Source organism: Rattus rattus, chromosome 3 (assembly GCF_011064425.1).
Source record: "Rattus rattus isolate New Zealand chromosome 3, Rrattus_CSIRO_v1, whole genome shotgun sequence".
NCBI lineage: Eukaryota > Metazoa > Chordata > Mammalia > Rodentia > Muridae > Rattus > Rattus rattus.
The window spans coordinates 43,386,954-43,411,734 of record NC_046156.1 but is presented as its reverse complement, the minus strand read 5'-3'; the positions used below and the strand labels follow the sequence as shown (position 1 = coordinate 43,411,734).

General features: G+C 43.8%; 1 protein-coding gene across 3 annotated transcripts in view; it reads right to left on the bottom strand.

The window, feature by feature from the left end:
* Cdc14a (cell division cycle 14A) overlaps nt 1-24,781 on the bottom strand; it is a 152,688-nt gene that overhangs the window by 19,881 nt on the left and 108,026 nt on the right. For 2 of the 3 annotated variants that reach the window (XM_032897431.1, XM_032897433.1), the window contains 5 exons: nt 14,659-14,818; nt 6,157-6,269; nt 4,878-4,925; nt 2,191-2,313; nt 988-1,528 (listed from right to left, as the gene is read on the bottom strand). In XM_032897431.1, the coding sequence (XP_032753322.1) occupies nt 1,069-1,528; nt 2,191-2,313; nt 4,878-4,925; nt 6,157-6,269; nt 14,659-14,818 (904 nt within the window). In that variant the 3' untranslated portion in view covers nt 988-1,068. Of the gene's footprint in view, nt 1-987; nt 1,529-2,190; nt 2,314-4,877; nt 4,926-6,156; nt 6,270-14,658; nt 14,819-24,781 lie in introns of those variants that run through there. The other variant, XM_032897432.1, reaches the window with a different exon arrangement.

Below are 24,781 nucleotides of genomic sequence, written 5' to 3'. Positions count from 1 at the left end.
CATATATGCAAACCCTCACATGCACACACAAATACATACACATCCAAACACACGCACTACATTCTTACTCATACAGGCTAAGGAAACTGGGTCCCAACATGGACTAATCATGGGGCTGTATTTTACTAATGGGCCACAAGCTCTGCACTTCTCTTCCACAGCTCACTGCCCCTGTAGAGCGCTGTCTTGTCCTGATGATTGGCTGAGCAAATGCCTGAAGAGCAGTATGGGCAGCAAATGTAGACACACACACACACACACACACACACACCCCAGGGAGCCAGGCTTGCTCCTGCAAGAGAGTAACAGACCTGCCCACATCACACCTCCTGATACATTGTATAAACTTCTACTTGGCCTTTCCCCTCTCAAGTGAAACGGATTTCAGTTTGACACAATCCAAATATTAAATTCGTAGTGGAGACTTGTCCAATCGATTTTCACTCCAACAAGGCTATTAAATAGGAGCCTGGTGACTAGATAAAGATCTCTTTGACAAAAATCGTTTGCAGCTCTCACTTGTCCCTAGAAGAGAGGTGGCTAATTGTAAATGTCTTCCTAGAGACTCTACCTGCTCGCACCCTGGAAGTCCAGGGACCTACCCACCTCTCTGACCTCTGATGTTCTCTTATTAACACCTTCGTTTGCCACATTCATGAATAGTGGGGTCAGCTCCCTGCAGAAGGCCTGGTGCTCAGCTGTGGGAAGAGTGCTGTTCCTATAGGGCTTCCCACATTTGTTTACCCCAATCCTGATCTGAGGAGTAGGGAAGCCATCACTCTCAACACACCACTCCAAGCAAAGCAAATGCTATGGGATCCCGTCTGGCCTGGTACCTCGTATTAAGAACTTAACTGAAAAATAACCAAAGCCTACAGGTCCGTGATCGATGGAATGAAAGCTGTCTCCCTTTTAAGGAACCCCCCCACGTCCCTGCATTTCAGCAGAAGGATGGGGGACGGGAAAAAAGGAAGGAAGAAAACCCAGTTGAAACTCGGCATTTACTTGAAGAGGAGCCAGCAGAATGTAGCACATGGACAGTTGCACCGCACAGAGGGAAAGTGTCGATCAGAAGGTTTCCTTGGCACTATTCAGTTTCTTTGATGGCAGCCTGGGCTGGGAAGGCAAGGTACAGAAGTTGCATTCAGGGCTCTGAGGACTGAGAGGTGGTGTCTGTGAACTTACAGGTATAGAACGGCTCAGGAATCTCACTGAGGAGGAGGAGAGCGCCCCCGAGAAGGAAGGTCTAAGGATGGTGTTATGCTCCTCGGGCTTGGCGCTTGGAGAGCTGTTCAGGTTGCCCCCAAGGCTGCTGCCGCTGCTGCTGTTGCTGCTTCTGGTGTACTGATTGTTGTTGAGCTCAGGGTAGTTTCTGCCAGGTGTCTGGGTGCTGCCATTCAAGAAGCTGGTGAACGGGCTGGCTATGAAAGCAGCCTTGATGGGTGATGTGGTCTTTTTGTTCTCAGTTTCTTCTGTCCCAGCGTTCAAGTTCCCCAGGGAATTGGCTAGCCGGGAATTTATGGAGAAGCTGAGAGAAAACACAGGTGGGAAGGGGAAAAAAAGAGACAACAATGTATACTCCTATATGTAAGCACGGAATCGCAGCATTGCAAAGGAGATGGTTCTGATCCAAACAGATGACTAAAGGGCTTCATCACTCTTGGTGGCGATAACATTCACGGTCTTATTTATACATGTCAAGCTCCTTGGTCAAAAGCAGTTAACAGTGACCCAGGAGACTGGCTTAACACTGACTGGTCTTAAATAGAACATTCGAGAACTGTATCTTCCAGAAGCAATAAGTAACTAACTATAGGGAGAGTCTGCGAGCAGAATTAAGCCCAGATTTAGCCCCAGACGTATTCTAGCCTATGCTGACACCCAGCATCTCTACCAGCTGAGTTGGTCCCACTGTACACTCTGGGTGAGGAACGGGACTGTGGATCTCTGTATGCCTGACTGCATCTGCATCCCATAAAGCAAAACGGAGAGTCACTGTCTAACCAGACCCTCTATAGCCTTACCCCTGCCAAGGAGGTAGGACAAGAAGCCCCAGAAATAGAGTGGGTTCTTGGGGCTTCTCTAGTTCTTCCCGGCAACCCTCCTCTCATAGATCCGCAGCCGGATGCCTGGCCCGCGGTAGACCTTTCTTACCTCAGGCTGGGGCCCTGGAAGAGGTAGAAGAATTACCTTCTTATGTTTGCTCCTGAAGACAGAGAACCTCTGCTTATCCTTTTGGCTGTCACTGAAGGGGACAAACACACTTTGGGGGTCTTCACAGTCGGCACTGTTGGTTGTGGTGAAGAACTTAATCTTGGTGGGGGGAAAAAGGGACAGAGTGTCACACTAAAGTTGCGCTACCTAAAATATCCAGCAATGGACGGTGATAAGGTAAATTATGAATGCTCGATGCCCTAAAAGACATGAAAAGAATGGGAACGTTCCGTTCAGATCCCCTCCTTCCGTCCAGCTTCCGATTGTGCTACGTAAGGCCGTCATTATTTTCATCCTCTTGTTTTCTTTCCCTCTGATGAAATCTGAAACATCTGATACTTCACTATTCAAACCATTTAACCTCTCTTCCATCTCCACAAAATCTAGCTCAAAACCCTTGACTTAGCTTTATATATATATATATATATATATATATATATATATATATATATATTAAAAAAGGCTTCTAAAATCTGGCACTTGCTTCTCTGAGTGGGTCCTACTAGCTACAAGATACAAGATTAAACCCACATAGTCAAGAGCATAATGACCTCAAGCCTCCCTATTCATTTTAGTTGTTTCTCACCTGTCTGTACACCCAGGTGAGGAGAAAGACCATCTATCATCTCTTTGTGCAACTGTAGCCATTGTTTTTGTCCCGTTAAGCGAGCAGCAAAGTTGACTTGACATGCTAGTCTAGCTGTGGATTCTCTGACTAGAGGGCACTCACCCCTTTGGGTAGTTTGTTTATCCTTTTTCTCCTGCGGGGCATCCTCTTCTCTCTTGCCCCACACCCCAGCCCCCCATCTCAAGCTTCCCATCTGTGCCTTAATGGACCATTTGGTTGTTTCCTCCCACAAGGAGGCTTTCCTGAATTCCCAAGCAGGATCAGCAAGCGTTTCAATGGTTACTCTCCCAGCACATTACCGCTCCTATACTGTACCTCATCTTCTTGTTTTTTGCCTATTTCCATAACCCACTGTAAACTCTTTGAGAGCAAAGACTTGTCTCTCATTTCCACTCTGAAGGGCTCAGCGGCTGCTCCATCATCAGGTTCCCTGTGGATACTCGGGGGAAACTGGCTCCACTGAGGAGAGCCAGGGCTCTGTCACAGCTTTAATACCAAATGTCATTTGCCCTAGGAAAATTCTGTGCTGAAGCTGGACTGTCCTTGCTTTCCATCTACTGCAGACAGCCTTGTCTGCCCCACCCGTTTCTTTGTCATTCATCTCCCTAAGCACTGTTTGTGCCACATCTTCCCCTAAAGCAAGATTATACAGGGAAGTGACTCGGCTTTGGAGAAACCCGGAGCTACCCACTAAACAGCACTGTGGTTAGAATTTTCTCCTCCAGGAGAAAATGGCAGGTTCTTCATCCTGTTTTGTCAACAATACTAACTAGTCAATCACTTTTAGTGTTCTCAGCAGGTGCCACAATGGATCCGGGTAATACCAGTGTCCCTGTACCACTTCAGGAGGATCAAAGCACTTTTCTTCAAGAGAGGAGCACTAATATTTCCTCTTCTCATGAATAATACAAAAAGGAAAAAAAACTACACAGAGATGAACAAACAAAAAAATAGAGAGTAAAGAGCGATAACAAACGGGAAGAGATCAGAATCAGTCTCTGGGTTGAAAAGAAACTTGCAAAGCCCTTTGGAGTTTACTAAAGACCAGAAGGTGTTGGAGGCTCAAAGGGCCTAGAGGTCATAACCACTACACATAATCTGAGGGAAGGACAGAAAATGTTCTTTCAACAGTAAGCATTAAAAATGTAGTTTGGGGGGTTGGGGATTTAGCTCAGTGGTAGAGCGCTTGCCTAGGAAGCGCAAGGCCCTGGGTTCGGTCCCCAGCTCCAAAAAAAAAAAAAAAAAAAATGTAGTTTGGGACTGGGGAGATGGCTAAGCGGTTAAGAGCACCAACTGCTCTTCCAGAGGTCCTGAGTTCAACTCCCAGCAACCACATGGTGGCTCACAACCATCTGAAATGGGATCTGATGCCCTCTTCTGGTGTGTCTGGAGACAGCGACAGTGTATTCATATGCATAAAATAAATAAATTTTTTAATGTAGTTTAATGTAGTTGATTTGGAGAAGAAGACTCGGTAGTTAAGACCACTGGCTGCCCCTGCAGAGGATCCAGGTTTGGGTCTCAGCACCCACATGGCAGCTCACAACTGTTTGTAACTCCAGGTCTAAGAGATCCAATACCTTCAACAAGCACCAGGCACACATACAACGTGTACACATACGCATGCAGGCGAAACATCCTCACACATAAATAAAAGAAAAATAAATAATCATCTTAAAGTTTAAGCCAGGAGGTTTTTAATTGGCATTTGGGAGGCAGGTGCAGGCTGATCTCTGTGAGTTCAAGGCCAGCCTGGTCTACATAGTGAGTTCCAGGATAGCAAGAGCTACGTAGAAAAAGGTCCTGGGGTGGGGGATGGGGAATCTTTTAACCATCAGGAAGAAAGAGGATTTGAAATGCTGTAAACTAGGAAGGGGTTCTCAGTGATAGTATACAAAGCCCAGGTTTATCCCGGCTACCAAAATCAGTGAGTGAACAGAGGAAGCTGTAGTTATATTTATTTTCATGGAGTCTGATTCTTGGTAGGCATGTCTAAAAAGTCATATATATTGACAGCGGCTAATGTGGACAGTACCTGAAAGTCTGGGCCACTGCCCTTTGGTGTCCTTTCATATCATCTGACCTGCGAAAACAGAAGATGACAAGAGCTCAGGTATCACCAGGTCCCCACAGTTAAACAAAGACCACATGCAGCATTTGTAAAGATGTTAGACCTTGCTGGGTGGATATGGTGTAAAGAGAAAGACCTTGCTGGGTGGATATGGGCGCTCGCCCACTTTACAGACTGTATCCCAACACCAGCAGGCAGCATTATGCTTCACTATGAATGTTACTTATAGCATCTCACTTTTACACAAAAAGACAGCTCAGTACAGAAGGGTTTGCTGATAATGCCATGACGGTATTGTGGAAACTGATTTGGAACATCAGAGAATTCAAAAGAAAATTCGCATCTAAACATGGCTTCTGAGATTTGTACAGGAAAGATTGGTCCCTTTGCATATGCATTTGCTAAGTTATACTTTCTTTCAATACAATGGCTCTCAACCTTCCTAATGCTGTGACCCGTTAACACAGTTCTTTATGTTATGGTAGCTCCCCCTCCCCCAATCATACAATTATTTTTGTTGCCTCTCCAGTATAATAATTTTGTCACTGTTGTGAATCATATGCAGGATATCTGATATGGGACCCCTGTGAGAGGGTCACCCAAGGGGTCATGACGGACAGGTTGAGAACCACTGTCACGATATAACCTTCCACCCTTATAAGATTGTTTTTGTTTTCAACCCTATATGAATAATCACAGGGTTTCAACTCCAGTAGTCAGATGTCCACTCCCAGCACTGATTTTGTTGAGTAATCTCAAACTTCAAATGCAAGATGACTTATAATTTCTCAGACACATGGAGGAATCACTTATGCAATCCTCAAAAATCAAAGATGAGGTCAGGTAGTGGAATACACCAAAACTTGGCCCAAACCTTTCTTTTCCTCACACTCTGGCTTCCATACAAACCCTGGCACACCTGTGAGGACCCGCCAGAGCACCAGAAACCCTCTTGTAAAACTCCAGATAGAATTTAGAACAGAGAACCAGAAATAACTGCTCGGCAGCTCCAGGCAGAATTCCAGAGGAGATGTAACAACTGCTTTCCTAAGTATCTAAAGTGTAGCTACTTTGACAGCGGTTAAGCACGAAACTCGTAACAGCTGGGGGTGGGGGCAAAAGAGCCATGTGTCAGAAAACACAGGTAAACTCGGCATTTGTAGAATGATACTCTGAAGTGAAGAAGAAACATGTTACCTACAAATAGCACTCTACGAACTGAAAGGTTCAACCGTGACCTTACCTAAATGCACAGGATGGTGAGGAGCGGGGCTGCCTCTGGCTTTTTAAGGCACGTAGTTTGTCTCCCTGCGTTACGCTGTTTTTAATGTCCATATCTTCCTCTTCAAAATTATTCTGGAAAACAGGCATGTCCGATAGAAGGTCATTACAAATAGGTTAGCTTTATACTGATTTCTTAATAGACCATAGATAATCTACAGTTACAGATCAGAGCAAATGATCTTACTTAACAAAACAGGAAATGATCTTACTGCAGATTGTTATAATCTGTTAAAATTGTTATAAATTCAGCAGTAAGCACACACTCAGCACTTAAATATATCAGTCAAATTCCAAATCAAAGAAGTGTGGGGCTGGGTATGGGAGTGTCTGGAATATGTCTATGACAGTGGGTCAGAACCAGAGACTGTCATGTGGACACATGAGGCTTTGGAAAGCAGCCTGGCTCAATCCTGACTCTAAACACATCACAGAAGTTTCTAGGAGCCACTACTGCAAATTCTATAACCTACTTAAGAGCGTGCACTGTAAGACAACTGGGGACATCCACTCAGTCACGCTCTGTGATAGTTAACCCTCCAGGAAGCAAGCAAGCCCTCTCGGCAGTTCAAGAGCAAGAGCACTCCATCAGAGAAGCATGTTTCCTTCTGAAGTTCCACAGCGTGGAAAGTAGGAGTGGCCAGCTAGCGTTTCCCCAATGAAACCTCAAGAGGAAGGGCCTCTCACGTGAACTCAAGACAAGAGGTCCTGTGAGAAGAAGATGGAAGGGACAGCTTTCCACCTGACACAACCAGGAGGTCAGCAAGAAAGGCCTTTGCTTTGTTTTTTTCTTCATTATTTTAAAGAATAATTTTTGGTCTTTAGAAATATAACAGTGAAACTGACAATATAGTCTGCTCACAGATCCGGGTAAAAGTAAAAAATGAGATTTTTTTTTTCCTCATGCTCTATTTTCATATTTTAAGCTATGGTTACATGATGCCTGAAAACTAATTTTAAAAATTATATAGCTAAATACAATTAACAGGCTATTTAAGATAATAATAATAATAATAATAATAATAATAATAATAATAATAATAATAATATGTGTGGGGTTTTTCTTCTTTCTAAGTTACGAATTTTAAAGAGCCATAGTTTTGTTGTTGCCATTCTTTGGTTTTGCCTTTTGCTTTTTTGAGACATAGTCTCATTATTAGCTCAGGCTAACCTCGGATTTATGATGCTCCCACCTTAGCCTCCTGGGCTGGGATTACAGACCCGAGCTTCCATGACCAGCAGGTTAAAGATTTTTTTTACTTATGACAGGTCTCAAAAATAAATAATAATCCTATAATGTACTGTCACATGCCTAACGATCTGCATTTAATATATTGATTTTACTTTCTTCCTATATCAAAGTCTCACTCTCAGACACTGAGCCCACCAACCAAGCAGCATACCCTGGATGGTACGAGGCCCCTAACACATATACAGCAGAGGACTGCCAGGTTTGGCCTAGGTGAGAGAAGATGCACCTAACACTAGAGAGATTTGAGGCCCTAGGGAGTGGGGAGGCCTGGAGGGGTGGGGGTTAGGGTGGAGACATCCTCTTGGAGACAGGGGGAGGGAGGAAGAATGGGATGAGGAACTGTCGAGGGTGGATGGGGGTGGTGGCAGGGAGGTAATGACTGGACTGTAAAAAATATTAAAGATAATTTAAAAATGAATAAATTAATCTTTAAAAAGAAGAAAGAGAAGGAAATGCATAGTCCCAGCTCGCACTCCCTGGAGAAGAGAAGAGGAGGAAGAATGGTGTTGCAGTCAGAAAATCTGGACTCGTGGAGCCATCTAAGCCCTTTGGCATTGGAGGCCAAGCTACGGGATTTGGAATTTGCCCTGCTGGGTTTCGATCACACTTTGATCCAATATTCTCTCACTGTGCCCCATTCCTCCCTTTCAGAATAATGATATTTTTCTGTGCCATAGTATGTTAGAAGTATATTGGGTTTTGTGGTTTGTTTGTTTTGATTTTACAAGGGCTTATAGTTAAGAGATTGTTTTGAGTCTCAGAAAAGGCTGTGGACTTTAGACACTGTGGGGACTGTGAAAGACTATGGGGACTTTTGAAATTGCACTAAATGCAAACCTATGGTAGCCAGAGAGTGGAATCTGGTGATTTGAATGAGAATGGCCCCCATAGGTTCATATATTTAAGTATTTGGTCACCAGTGAGTGGAACTGTTTTGGAAAGATTTAGAGGCATGACTCTTACTGGAATAGGTTTACCACTAGGGGTGGGTTTTGAAGTTTCAAAAGCCAATGTTTCCCAGTCAGCTCATTCTCATTCTCTCATTCTCTCATTCTCTCATTCTCTCATTCTCTCATTCTCTCTCTCTCATTCTCTCTCTCTCTCTCTCTCTCTCTCTCTCTCTCTCTCTCTCTCTCTCTCTCTCTCCTCTCTCTCTCTCTCTGCCTCATGGCTGTTGTCTTAAATGTATAAGCTCTCAGGCATGATCCAGAGCCATGCCTACCTGCCTGATGCCATGTTCCTCATCAAAATGGTCATGGAGTCACCCTCTGAAACTGTAAGCATCAACAAATTCTTCCTTCTACAAGCTGCACTGGGTTACGGTGCTTTGTCATGGCAACAGAAAATTAACTGAGGCAGACAGACAGACAGACAGATAGACAAATAGATGATTTAGATAGATGGATAGATGATAGACAGACACATAGATGATTTAGATAGATGATAGATAGATAGAGATAGATAGATAGATAGATAGATAGATAGATAGATAGATAGATAGATAGATAGATAGATGATAGACACATAGAAGATTTAGTAGATAGATGATTTAGATAGATGCATAGATGATAGATAATAGACAATAGAGCATATATAGTATGCTTATCATATGTTTGTCTTAAGAAATAAAACACAAATGTTAAATCATTTTCCTATCAAAAGTCAGCAACAACCACACAACTGGCACCACTCTCCAGGATTTTTACTGTACTATGCATGTTCCCCTCTCCCCTGTCACCCTGACTTTCTCCTGACCTTCTCCTCCTTACAGAAACAGGTTGTATTACACTTGGCTTTGAGAGTTATTTCTTCATTAAGAATACATATTTACTGTGCTGTTTCAAATGAAGATGACAAATGAAAAAGAGCCCCGCCTTGTCATTTTATAGCTCCATAAAATCCTGTTGTCTAGACATGCCAAATTGTTTATTTAATGAGCACTTTTAGGTCAGACTGTTCTCTGCCTTTCAACGCTGTTCACAGCTTTAACAAACGTCATTCTAGATGCAAGTGTTTGTCTAACCCTGCCCTAGTACTGTGAAAGGAAAGTTCGTGAAGCAGATTTGCTAAGCTCACTTTAAACCCATCTTCTCCTTCTAACCAGTCACCCTCCAGAGTATACATACACCCTCTTGAACCTCTCCCAGCAAAGCTTAAAAGTACGTCTTTAATATTCGACAGATGATTTGAACGTCATCCTAATCTGCAAATTCCCATTTCATTTCTAGGGATGCAGACTTGTTCTGTAGACCTGTAAGAACCAGGAGGTCCTCATATTTTATTTGTATACATTGCATTAGGAGTTCTATATATTTTTAGAAATGTATTTGAATATACTGTAAACATGTCCTTCCAGCTATTCCGTGGTTAGAAAATGAATTGAGGAAAGAAAGGACCAAGAATGAGGTGAGAGTTAAGAGGCTTCTGTAATAGTCTGATGAGAGAAGATGGTTTAGAGGAGGGTGCAGCAAAGTCAGGAAGGAGGAGGCAACTTGATAAAAGATCTAGATATGCAAGTAGGTCCAAAGAAACCTAGCAAAAGAGAAACCATGTTACTGTTTATTTATGCACATATTTTAGGGTATTTGAAGGACTAAGGAGTATAAAGGTATAACTGCTTGTTTGTGCTTGGTTTTATTTTTGAAGGCAGGCGAGTATGAGAAGTGAATGGTTAGCAAATTCAAACAATTTATAGAAAAGGGGGATGGGGCACTAGTGCCAAAGTTCTTCTCAGTATTCCGATGTTGAACCTGTCCAATATGGAAGTTAGGGGTAGACAAAGATATCTTTACAATAAGTTCCTGAGATCAGAAGCTTCTAGATTTCAGAGGCTGGAGCTGTACCTCAGTGGTAGAGCCTGGGAGATGGTTTAGGATACGCAAGGCTCTGGGTTTCATCCCAGCACCACCAAAAAGAAAGAAAGGCAGGAGGAAGAGGAGACATGGGAAGGAAGAGGGAGGGACAAGAGAAGGGTTCGTGTGAGCTCACTTCGTTGGCCTGGATTGCTTCCCCATCGCCAACTTCCTGGCCCTTTATTCCAGTCTTCTGTGGGCCCCAGCACACCTTCCAAACTAAAGCTAGAAGAGGCACCCCACACCGTGAATTTCTGTGCTGCCACCGTCCTCATGAAAGCCTCTGGTGGCTCCTGGTGGCATTCCCATGGGAACAGACACACCTCCCCATCCTGAGGGTAGAAGCAAGGTACTTGAAGGTAAAGCCTTGGAGATGGAAGATGTGATTCTCAAAGACGCAGCGCCACTGTCCTATCTGCTCAGTCACCAATGCACACGGAGTTGGCTGAACATGAGCAACGTCTGGCATCTGCGTCTAAGTGACATCTCTAGGTCAAGAGCAGCCACTGACGGTTGGTAGACTGGTGCTGGAACAGAGCCCCGGAGTCGCTAAACCAAAGACCGAACTTATTGTGACTCTGAGAGAAGTTTCAGGGGAGGAGCTGGCAAAGGTCTTGCTTTAAGTCACAGAAGAGTGACATACTAGAGCCACAGAGTGGACTCGTGGAGAAGTACAATCTGTGAGCCAGTGTGCCTACGTTCAAAGGACAACTCCCTACAACCTGTGTGTGACCTTGGGCGGCTGCCTGCCCTTCTCTGCCTCCATTATATCTTTCTCAAAGGGTCTTCATTCTAGTGGCTGCGCCATATTACATAATAGGGGTTAATCCACGTAGGATTCTTAAAATGGTTCCTGGCACACCGTGGATACTACCTAGCTGGTTGTCACCACTGAACTCCTAGTTTAGCTCAAATATTTGTCTCTACCTGAAGCTTTTCTCGTTTCTTCTTTCGGCCACTTTCTCGGCTTCTTTTGCCCCTGAATGTCATACCAAATCCTTATTTCTGGCATTGTTTTGTGTTTGAGCATGTGACATCATCGCACCATTTGGACCGGCTCCATTTCATGTGACTGTTCTCGTTTATTCTTGGATCTAAAATGCTAAGCTTTCTTTGTTCATGCAAGTAGCATTTACTAAGACTGTGCAGCCCAGGGAGCAAAAACGTGATGGGAGGAGGTTAGAAAACCTCAGCATGGAAGAAAAGCTCCCAGCTCGGCGAGAGCGTGGAGGGGGAACAGAAGCTGCGCCCACATGGGTGGTGAGTGTAATTCACAGCGCTGAAGGCCAGGCTCCACAAAGGCACAGCTTCGGCTCTGAAGGACTCCTCACAGATCTGAGTGTGCCGAGAAATTCACCAGAAAGTCCCAGCCTTTCCAGATACTGTTTTCTTATATTTGGACGTTCTAACTCAGCCAGGACAGTGCCTCTTAATTACCAATCACAAGAAAACTACCGTAGGGCCACAAATCCAAACGGAACTGAGATTCTCTGCTTTCAATCCTTTACTTTTAGAAAGGTAATGTTTAGAGGGACATAGCCTTTTGTACTTTATGCACAAAGATATCCAGAACTCCCATGGGCCCCTCCTCTGTAGACCAGTAAAGATCAATATAGAAAACACTAAAATCCTTGAGGCATTCGGATTTTTCTACTTGACGCTCACAAAATACTAAATGCATCGCTAACTCCACTGACTCCACTTGATTCCCCCTCTCTGTGCAGTGCTCCATCGCACTGGCACTGGGTTATAACGGTACAAGTTACAGTTCTGGTACTGGATTAACACATCTACTAAAGAGTCCAGAAGTGTTTGTTGTATAAGGCATCGACTATGTATGAAGTGGTCCTCAAACCACAAAGAAGCTACTAAGTAGGACTAGGCCATCTGCTATGGCCTGGACACAGGGCATAGACTCCTGTGTTTGAGCACACGGTCCCCAGCTGGTAGTCCTGTTTTGGAAGGATGTGGAACTTTCTGGAGGTGAAAATAGGTTGCTGAGAGGGATGGAGGAAGCCAGGAGTTAAGCTTTAGAGCCCTACCCATCTCCTAGGCCTAGTTTCTCTGCTTCCCGCTGGCTATGACATGAAGAAATAGTTACCACATGCTCTCACTACCATGGAAGCACCCAACGTCATGCCTTCCCTGCAGCAATGGACTCTGGCACCTGAAGGGTTGTTTGGTGTAGTTGTTTCTTGATTTCCTCACTCAAACAGTACAAACAATAGCACTCATGAACAGCTAAAATGAAATAAATATTGATGGGCCCTACTGACATTTACACATTTGAACATATTCCCCAGAGTTTCTATGTCGAAATCCTAACCCGCAGTGAGGGTATTTGGATGGGGGCCTCTTGGTGGAGTGGTTCGATCATGAGATTGCCCTCAGGAGTAGAGGAGGTTCCAGAGAGCTGCCATTCCCTTCACCTTTTGAGAACAAGGGGAATGCACTGTCTATGGACCAGAAGATAGGTCCCCAGTTCCTTCAGCAATCTCCACCCTGTGTCCTATGGTGAAGCAAGCCCTCACCTCGCCAAGCTCGCATGCCTTTCTGACTAGAAGAAGCCTTTGGAGGATGCTAAGCGTGGGTTTGAGACAGCTCTGTATTCCATCCATGTGGGTCCTGGGAGCTAAATTTCCTCAAGACTCTGGCCTGGCCCAATGGACCTCCAGCTAAAGCAGTGTAAATCTACACTTACTGCTTAAATATATTACCAGGCTCTTTCATTTCTGCATGTGTGTGAGGACGTGCGTGTGCATGTGCATGCGTGAGCATGTATGTAGGTACATGTATGTACATACAGATGTATGTAAATGTCTAATGTTCCAAACTGACATCAAGTGTCCTTGATTACTTTCCACTTTAATTACTGAGGCAGGGTCTCCTACTCTGACTCTGGCTAGCCAGCTTGCTCAGGGGATCCCCTACCATTGCCTCCCCTATCCTGAGATTATAGGTAGCTACCACTCTTGCCCAGCTTGTCCTTATTCTCTTCGGGAATGAACTCCAGTTCTCACGCTAACGAGGCAACAGCTTTACCCACTGAACTGTCTCCCCAGCCCTGCCTTTTACCTCTTTAGGAATAAAAAAATATAACCCAAATTCTTAGCTTTATTTCAGGCACAATGTTATGCAAAGAGCTAAGCTAGGGTCAGGCACGATGGCTTACGACTACAATCCCAGCATTCAGGTGGCTGAGGCAGGTGGATCGTCATGAGTTTCAAGTTAGCCTGGGCTACAGACCCTTTCTTGGGGCTTGGGGAGGAAGAGCCACTTAAACTAAGCATTGGATGCCTGGTTCTGAAAGTGATTCTGCTATTAAATAATTCAAGACCCTTGGGCACATCCCTTTTCTGAACTCTCACTTCCTATCCACAGAGGAAAATTAGAACAAATGATGCTAACACAGTTGCTTCCAGCTCCCCACAAGCTCAGACTCTGAATCCTTCATAAGTCATTTCCTGCTACTTCAGAGAAAGCAGAGAACAATAAGTTTGAGATCAGACAGACACGGAAGGCATCATGCTCTAAAGCTGAAGTCAGCCCACCTCTGGAACACAAGATCCTTGGAAGCAAATAGAGATACTATCTAGTTTATTTGGGGGGGGGTAGTGTGGAGTAAATCAGCCATGATAGAATGGCGATTTAAAGTGGTTTGTTTGGAGAAGAGTCTGGGTAAAACAAGTTGTCCTGACTCTGATTTCCCTCTGCACTCTTTAGAAACCAAAATGAACTGGAAGCTTTCAAAGGACCACTTGTGCTAGGCACAGCCTCTGCTACAATCCAATCGCAGCACCCAACTTTTTCTTCTCGGTATCTATTTCTGTTTTCAAATGGAAACTTTACTTCCCTGTCGCCTTTCTATAAATAGTCCTACACTCTTCATAAGTGTTCGCCTTAAATTATGACTTGATTCCTGCCTCTTCAAGGACAACTGCTGTCTGCTCTGCTTGGTACGCTACAGGAGAATGACTCCAAGCTTAGAAACGCAGCCCTCCCAGGAGCCCAGGCAATAGAGAAGGCCACTTGAGCTGGAGATGTGGCTCAGCAGGAAAAGATGATTGCCACCAAGGCCACCAAGGCTGATGACAATCTCAGCTGGGATCTCCAGAACCCACCTGGTAAAAGGTGAGAGCCAAGTCCCAAAAGTTGTCCTCTGACTACCACACATGTGTTGTAGCATGTATGCACATACACCTCCCCACCCACACAGATACTAGAGAGAGAGAGAGAGAGAGAGAGAGAGAGAGATGTTTTAAAAAGAAAGAAAAGTTCACGAGATGTGTGTTCAATGCAAAAGCAAATGGACAAAGAATGTTGGTGTTAGGGAGGTAGATGGCTCCTGGGGAAAACTCACCTCTCCAATCCTTTCTGTGCTTTGTAATTTAGATAAGTTCCCAGCAATAGACATATCATCCAAGCTAGAAATAATTTTAGTAATACTTCCTTCACTGGATGGTCTATTTTTCTGTTTGGATCGAAAAATGTCTCCTTGGACCCACAATGATGCTTGTTTCCTGTGAGAGAGAGAGAGAGAGAGAGAGAGAGAGAGAGAGAGAGAGAGAGAGAATAAAATATTTAAAATAAATAATGGTCTTCTTTCAATGCTATATCTTAACAAGAAAGGATATTAACAAAATATTCAACAATTAGACTAGAAAGGTGAAGTATACCATTATGTTTCTAAATAAATTCAATACTTCTAAAATTAGATGAGATTTTTAAAATACAAACAATAGCTCAGAAATCTAACGAGTTGGGCTGTATCTGTCCTCTATGGTGGTAGAAGTTATTTTTTAGAAGCTAACCTTCACATACTTTCAAAGCCTAGGATATATAAGCCAATGATATTAGTATCCACGGAATCACAGTTGATCTTCTATATCAGCTGTAAAAACATGGATTTAAAGCAACCTTAGTATTTCTTTCCTTTGTGCAAATGTTTAGAAAAGCATAGCTTAGCCTCTTATATTTTTGCATCTTCAAAGCATCCTACCTTCACTTTTGTATATTCCGAGCCTTTTTGCTTCACGCCAACATGTATCATAACCCTGATCTGATGCTTGACTCTTATGGGCTTCAAACAGTAGTAAGAAATAGCAGAGTCCTTGACAGAGAAAGAATAGGTCTGGAGACAGCTGATGAATTCCTACAGGAACATCCAAGAACTATTGCTGTACAGGAGAGGCTCTGCCTTGTCACACATTCAGACAAATTCAGACATGACACACAGAGAAAGGTGGGATTTAAGGATAAAAGACAGAGCTGGTCGGTATTGGCACAAACCTTGAACCCCAGCACTCTGGAGGCAGAGGTAGTTGGATCTCTGTGAGTTCAAGGCCAGCCTTGAGTAAGTTCCAGGAGAGATTAGGGCTACACATAGAAAAACCCCGTCTTGAAAAACTAAGATAGATAGATAAATAGATTAGATAGATAGATAGATAGATAGATAGATAGATAGATAGATAGATAGATAGATGGATGGATGGATGGATGGATGGATGGATGGATGGATAGATAGATAGATAGATAGATAGATAGATAGATAGATAGATAGATGGATGGATGGATGGATAGCAGAATCCTTGTCCCTTAAGAAAGTCCTACTTTAATAAGGGGAAAGTAAACCACTGAGATCTAGCATACTGAGGCACTGTGGCCCAGAATCATATGAGACACAAGTCAAAGGGGCCTGGCCCTATCTAAAGGAATCAGACATCCCCAATGATCCCAGAGGCCAAGTGTCTGTGTCTGTGTGCACATGCACCCACAGACATATATACACATACACACCTCTCTCTTCTTTGTCTCTCTCTCATCTCTCTCCCTTGTACTCTCTTCATCCCACCTCCCAATAAAAAAGGAAGTTTTCCATAAAACCCAATGTCCAATGCCCACCTTCTATGCCCCACCTTCTATCTAAGAGCCATGTTGGTGATGGCCAGCCTATACATACAGGTTTGTACACCGGATGTCAGAACTGCCTACAGACATATCTCTCAGAATGAATCCCTGTCCTTCAAGGATACAGGGTCCTATCTGCAGGACTCATCCAGCCAAGGTTAAACCTTACCCCACCCCACCCCACCCCACCCCACCCCACCCCAGAACAAGCACAAGCTGAGGAAATGGCACACAGAACACCGCACTGTTTAGCTGACTGACACAGAGGACTTGGGGAAGCATCCTTCCTCGTCATGGGTCTCAGGAGCCATGCTAAGATACTTAAATGTGATGCCCCAAGTACAGACATTGTGGTAGCATTTGTAGGGATTTAAGAGAAACGGAGATGAAGTGGGAACAGAGGCAGAAGGACCTCAAAGAGTCTAAAGTGAAAAGAAATTTCCAATTCAAACACGGGTTACAAGCTGAAGAGGCAGAGCATGCTGACAGCCCGAGGGTGACAATGGCCAAGTGACAACTTTCACTTGCTTGGTTTCAAAGACTCAACCTGCCCCGTCTCTGGAAAGACTCGATCTGAACCTGAATATTAAAGATGAATAAGGTGTCAGAGCTGAAGCGAGCGTTGCTAGGCAATGATGTACGCAATTGCTTCTTGAGCAAAAGGAAGCGGCCTTTCACGGAGATAGCTTTCCACAGACGACGCGTACCGTGCTAGCTTCTGTAGCGCTGTCTGTCGCGCCTTAAAAGCCTCCTCTCAAACAAAAGAAGTAAAATGTGTCTTTTGAAGTATTTAGCGTTGAAAACTCGGCTCTTGTAAAGCTAGCACATCTACTAAAAGCCAATCTTCCAATATTGTAGCACATTTTCCAAGAGCAAGAAATGACTGGCCCTTCACTAATGCTCTTGGAAGCAGCAGGGAGAGGCTTGTCTCCATTTGAATGCAGCCTTTTTGAGAGGTAAAGCTGGGTTTGGGGTGAGTGTTTTAGGCCACATCCTGGCCCTAATTAGTCAGATTTCAGATAGACCTATGTGCGATATAAAAAAATAATAACTAAGTAATTTGGCTTCAGTACGAGCCAATGTGTAGTTAGCTTGGCTGCTTCTTTGGAAATATCTGCTTTTTGTGAAACTCAAGTCTATTCTAAATATTTGTGGTTTTGAGTGCAGGAAGACACTGTGCCATTGCCTCTATGTGGGGCTCACTTGCCCTCCCTCACCTCCTTAAAGGAGGCTGTCACTGCATTACGTTATCCCTCTTCACTGTTACCTTCGGACTTTCTATGTAAGACGCTGGTTACCAGGATGAACCAACTTTGACCCCAGTGTTCATCAAAAGCCATGATTTGGTCATTTAATAGAAACCTAACCCATTTTCTTCTAAGCATGTGTAGGTACATGGTGTGGTCTGGTGTGGTATGTGTGTGTGTGTAATGTTGTACGTATGTGTGTTGTGTATGTATGTATATGTGCAACTGCATGTATCTGTGTGTGTATATGTGTGTAAAGTGTATGTGTATGTATATGTGTGTATGTGTGTATATGTATTAGTGTGTGTATGTGTGTGCATGCATATGTGTGTATGTGTGTGCACATACTATATGTGTACGTGTATGTACATGTGTGTTGTGCATGTGTGTACATGTGGAGGCCTGAAGTTGTGGTCAGATGTCTTCTCCAGTCACCCTCCACTTTAACATGCTGAGGCAGTTTCTCCACTGAGCCCAGAGCTCACAGACAAGCTAGGCTAGCTTGCCTCAGGGGACAGGTACCCTGTCTCTGCCTCCCAGATAAAAAGATTACAGGCAGGCCAAAGAGTCTGCCGGGCTCTTACATGGGTTCTGAGGATCTAACCTCTGGTCGTCATGATGCACGGCAAGCGCTTTGTACATTGAACCATCTCCCCAGTTGCCTAACCCATTTTCTGGTTTGGTCTAGCAATGACCAGAGGACCAATCTTCTCTGTGCACTTCCTACTCACATCTCAGAGGTATGACAGACATACAGGTAAACTAGCTTTCACTAGGGTACTCACTAGTAAAATAGTTGAAGAATATCAAAATGGCAGACAGGAAGTAGACACCAAGAGGCAAAGAGTATGAAGAAAAGTATTCAGAGAATCACACACGTTGGGGAACATGTGGATGATTTTGTGGGGTTTCTGATGGTGTAGGGGAAGGCTTTTAATCCTGAAATGCACAAGGAAATCACTAGAAAGGGGAAAATCATTTGGGATAAACTTTGAAAGACTCAGGTAGATAAATCTGCTTTTAGGTATAGAATTTCCGTGATCAGCCGGGAAGTCATCTGCATGTCTAGACAAAATGTACACTTTATATTCTAGCACAATAATCTTCCAACTCTTTCCATCTCTGGCCATTTGAGGACACAGAGCAGTGCATGACTGCATACAAGACCAGCATGCATTGCAGGTGGAGATGTAGCATGGAGCAACTGCTGTGAAACAGAACTTGGCAGTGCCTCCAAAAGCAACACAGAGAATTCCATAGCAGTCCAGCAACTCTAAAAGAACTGAGCACAGGCCCTCATTGCTCACAATATCCCAAAGTTGGCAACAACTCAAATGCCCATTAACAAGTTAATGCATAAACAAAATAAAGCGGAATAGTATTCAGGATTTAAGCTGGCAGTGTCGCTCCCTGATAGCTGGCTTGCCTTACATGCAAAAGACCTGGGTTGAATCCCTATCAAAGCAAAAATAGGAGAGGCAGATAAAATTCTGATGCATGCTACCAAGACCAGGCTACAGATTTGACTTGTATCATTAACTATGATGATGTGGGCGAGTTATGAAAATACACAAAGTAAAATAAGCCAGACATGAGATATCTGCGCTGTGAGATTTTTGTAAAACAGAGGTCACCAGGAACTAGGAGACGGGATCAGTGCAGGTTTTATGTTTAATAGGTATAAACTTTTTATCCGGAATGATTAAAAAAAAAAACCCACAAATAGTAGGGAAGGCTACAGAACACTGTGAATACATTTAAGATCAATGAACTATTTATCCAAAGTGGTTAAAATTTTATGATGAAAAATAAATTTTAATTTTATAGCTTATTTAAAAAAAAATCCAAACTTTTATCTGATGTAATTGGCACAAGTAAGTTTCGTATGCCACAACTGTTGAAAATTCTAATTATTAATTACTGTTGACACTTGAACCAACATTAGGATTATTTTCCCTTAGTGACTTATTAATGTCAACTGATGAATTGAATAAATTGAAAGGTTCAAGAGTAAATAGTAAAAAGACAATCATCAATTTATGTAACTAAAAAAAAATGTGACTTTTAACAATAATGTAAACTAAAAACTTAGGCAAAAACACCTGCTATATTAATAGACAGACCATGACATCATCTACTGTTGAACTATAATTTCTTAATAATATTGAAGACCTTAAGTTCTTATACTTTAGGAAAGACCAAGTATTAAGTGTTTACACTTGTTGTGGAAACAGTTAAGCTGTGCTCCTTTGACTACTGCTGAACACGCAAGATTATAAAGAGAACCGGCAGTACTCAGTCCTGCAGAAGCCACGAGTTACTGTGTAGGTGAGGATGTACTCGACCCTCGGAGGCTCCTGCCTCTCCTTCCCAGTGCTGGGATTCCAGGCTTATGCACCACATGGTTTGACTGGGGCCCCAGACTTCTTAGCAAGCTCTCTGAACAAGAGGCTTGTAACTAATGAAGATGCAAACATGTATCTAACAGATGACAGCTTACAACTGATATCACGGTGAACTTGGGAATCCATGGATTTAAGAGTGAAAAGGGTCGGAGTGGGGGTGGGAGGGCACTGGAGAGACAGATGGCTCAAAAGTTAAGAGCACTGGCTGCCCTTTGAGAGGACCCAGGTTTGGTTCGAATCGCCTGTACCAGGTGGTTCTGACAACCCACCCGTGACTCCAATTCCAAGGGATCTGACACCTTCTTCAGGCACTGCACACACACAGTACACAGACAGAAAAGCAAGCTCACATATATACACATAAAATAAACCTTAAAGGAAAAAACTGAAAAGGGTTTCAGACACAGAGTTGTTACTTTCTGAAGACAATTCAAAATGGATGGAGCTCCTGGTTGGTTTTCAGCTCTGTGTGGGTACTTGGGCGAAGGTTCGAGCAGAGTGGTCCAGTCTAACAAACACGGCCTGACTCCACACGTCTACAGGTTGTCTTTCAGAAGCGGGCGTTCAGAGCGGGCTAATAATAACAGTTATCTGTATACCATCACCAGAATCTAAAGGGCATTTAATAGTAGAAACATTTTGGGTTCACAGTGATATTTATAGCTTAAAGGATGGTATTTTTAGTTTTAAGTTTAAGAAACCCACTCGATGGGTGTTTCGCAAACATCTTTATTTATATCCTGGAGAAATCTTTAAATAGAAAAACATCAAACAAAGGAAAAGTTCGTAACTGCTGATGTGTTAGTTGATCAGCGGTTCGCAGAAGTGTCGTCAAACCTCGCTGAACACAGGTGACACAAGTAGAGGCTCTGTCTAAGACACATCCACCCGACACCTGGACCTTGGCTCGATTTTTGTTTTCTTTTGTTTTGGTTTTTTTTTTTTTTCAAGGAAATTAGGATATGACTAACCAGCTTTTCTACAGACAGATTTAGAACCCATACAGCTTAAAGGCCTCTGATTGACTTTTCAGCTCTGAAAGAAAGAAGGCAGTCAGTCCCTCGTGCCTATTCCATAATTTGTGACAGATGGGGACACTGTGCAACAATTTTCACCCCCATTTCTCTCCTAATGACCCTATTAATTATTCACAAATTTGCGTCATTGCTGACTTCATACTCTTCGTCCTTCACAGCACCAGTCGGTCTTCAAAGCCTATTTTTTCCCCTTGAAATATTCCCGGTACACGTCTCTGTCTCTGCAGCCCGTATCTAGCATCTTAGTAAGCCCGTCTCCCTGACAGACTGAATGGCCGGCCTCCTTTTTAGCCTCGCTGACCCCCATCTATGTGATTCACCGAGTGCAGCCTGCGGCCCAGTCTTCCTTGAGCAATACCGGCATCACATGGTCACACGACTCCCCCACATCAAATGCTCCAAATACAAAGTAGGACAACCTCGAGAAGTTCAGAATAACCTTGGCTGTCACTGTAACCTGTGCACCATACCGCCAGTATTTCCTGACCGTGCGCTGGCTGCTGTAGATGACCACAACCACAGTGGTTAAGAAGAACACAGAAGTTGGCGTTTCGACAGCTAATCGCACTTTCGCTGGGCTAAGGCCAAAGTGTGGCAGGACTTGAAGCTCTGAGGAGACGCTCTGTTTCCTTATCCCTACCACTGTCCAATGGCTGTCAAATTCCTTGACCTCTTTCCACTCCTTCCACCTTCAAGGTACATGGATATATCCTCTGCCTTGTCTTCTCCCCTAGATGATTCCCTGAATCTCACCAAAACCAAGATTCTTAATCCCTTCTGCAGGGTTCCTGTGACTACACACACACAGGAGCATGGTCAGGGATATCATACAGCCTTCCATAGTCAACATCAGACCGAACACTACAGCCATGCCAAGTCTCTCAAAGTATAAGGCAATGCCACCACTTGTAGGAAGATGAAGTACATATACTTTCCCCTGTTGTTCTCACTGAATAATTTTTTAAATCCCATATATGAAACAAACAAATGAAGATTCCAAAAAAAAAACAAAAAACAAAAAAACAAAAAACAGATGAAGATAAACTAGTTAGGAACCGTGAGATTCAAGAAACAACATAGCAATGAGGGTCTTTGGGATTTGGTTTTGCCATATAAATCCCGTATTTGCTTCTAAAGAAGCGAGTGACTGACAAACCATGGTGCAATAGGGCCTTTCCATCAACAAAATCTTCCTTTCTATAGTCAAAGACCAGAAGAGGTGACCCTAGTAAAAAACAGGAAAAGCTCCCACAGTGAATACACTGGTACAGCCACACATCACAGAAAAACAAGAATGGCTGTATCCTAGCCCACCAGCAAAGGCTGAGAAGGGATCTTAGAGTCCTACCCTACTAGGCTGTCAAGGGGCAACCACACTCCCTTCCTCCCTGATCACAGAAGCATTGAAGGCAGCCGTGTAGTAAGCCAGACAATGACATCTTACAAGAAAGCCCCACTCCCCTCAGAGGTGCTAACAGTAGAACTTGGAATTACACCCCAATGGACAGTAACTGGTACCCCTCCCTTCTCGCCTATGGTGCCAGAGGGGGCCTCACCCGTTATGTTATCAGTAGAACCACAGGGAAAGATTACAACTCCAGTAACAAGAAGTCTCCAGTATCGGCAAACACTGAGGGGGAGAATTCCAAGTTCTGCCTCTACCTATAGCAGCAAGACAGAAAACCGTGTGCCTACCCACACCCTCGGTGAAGCAATGCCATAAGACATGTACAGACTGGGAACACGGCTCAGTTAGTGGACTCCTTGACCCCCAGCACCACATAAACCCAATCAAAAAATGGGGTATAGAACTAAACAGAGAATTCACAAGTGAGGAATCTTGAATAGACAAAAGCACCTAAAGAAATGCTCAACATCCTTAGTCATCAGGGAAATGCAAATCAAAACAACCCTGAGATTCCACCTCACACCAGTCAGAATGGCTAAGATAAAAAAAAAAAAAAAAAAAACCCTCAGGTGACAGCCAATGCTGGTGAGGATGTAGAAAAAGAGGAACACTTCTCTATCGCAAACTGGTACAACCACTCTGGAAATCAGTCTGGAGGTTCCTCAGAAAATTGGACATTCCATTATCTGAGGACCCAGTTATACCTCTCTTGGGCATGTACCCAAAAGATGCTCCAACATACAACAAAGACACATGCTTCACTATGTTCATAGCAGCCTTATTTATAATAGCCAGAAGCTGGAAAGAACCCAGATGCCCTCCAACAAAGGAATGGATACAGAAATTGTGGTACATTTATACAATGGAGTACTGCTCAGCTATTAAAAAAATGACTTTATGAAATTCTTAGGCAAATTGAAAAACACACCTGGTATGCACTCACTGATAAGTGGGTATTAGGAGAAAAGCTCAGATTACCCATGATACAACTTATAGACCATATGAAGCTCAAGAAGGAAGACCAAAGTGTGGACGCTTCAGTCCTACTTGGAAAGGGGAATAAAATAATCACAGAAGGTAGAAGGTGGGAGGGACCTGGGAGGAAGAGAGGAGGGAAAGGGAAAAGGCGGTGGGCAGGATCAGGTGTGGGAGGAGACAGGAGAAGTACAGATGCTCAGGAAATTAAACAGAGATGTGTAGCAATAGGAGATAAGGAACTGGGGGTAGCCACTAGAAAGTTCCAAATGCCAGGAAAGCAAGAGGCTCCCAAGACCCAACAGGGATGACATTAGCTGAAATACCTAACAAAGGGGAGACAGAATCGGTAGAGACCATAACCAGAGGTTAGGCATGGCCCCTGGTTGAGGGATGGGGCCACCCACATATCTCACAAATAATAACACAGAATTGCTCTTGTCTAAAGGAAATGCAGGGACAAAGAGTGGAGCAGAGACTGAAGGAAAGGTCATCCAGAGCCTGCCCCACCTGGGGATCCACCCCATATGCAGGCAATATTGCTGATACCAAGAAGTGCTTGCTGACAGGAGCCTAATATAGCTGTCTCCTGAGAGGCTCTGCCAGAGCCTGACCAATACAGAAGCAGATGCTTGCAGCCAACCACTGGACTGAGCATGGAGACCCCAATGGAGGAGGTAAGGGAAGGACTGAAGGAGCCAAAGGGTTTTGCAACCTCATAGAAAGAACAACAATATCAACTAACCAGACACTCCAGAGCTCTCAAGGAATAAACCACCAACCAAAGAGTACACATGAGGGACCCATGGCTCCAGCTGCATATGTAGCAGAGCATGGCCTTTTCAGGCATCAGTGGGAGGAGAGGCCCTTGGTCTTGTGGAGGCTAGATGCCCCAGTGTAGGGGAATGCCAGGGCAGTGAGGTGGGAGTGGGTGAGTGGGTATGGGAGCACCTTCACAAAAGCAGGGGAGGGAGTGGGATAGGAGGGGGGTTTGCAGAGGGGAAACCAGGAGGAGGGATAACATTTGAAATGTAAATAAATACAATTGCCAATAAAAATAACAATAAATTGTTTAAATCCTGAAAATTAAAGCTAATTTTAAAAAATTGTAAAAGAAGCAAAAAAAGAAGGGATGGCATCATCAGTGGTGGAAAACATTGAAAACGGCAATAGCGGGACTTACGCTCAGCAGTGGATTGTGGAGGGCACAGGGAGGCTGCAAATGCTTGCAGGTGAAGCTATGGCCTTTCATGAATGAAAAAGAAACCAAGACATTCTCAGATGCAGGAAAATGAAAAGAACTGAGTGCCAGCAAATCTACTCTAAACGAATCTCTAGGACTGAAGAGATGGCCCAGGATGGAGAAATGGAAGGCAGAGACAGGACAATTCCTGGAAGCTCGAGGCCAGCCAGCGTGACATACACATCAGCAAACACAAGAGACCCTGTCTCAAACAAGGTAGAAGGCAAAGAATAACATCTGAGGTTGACCTTTGAACTTCCC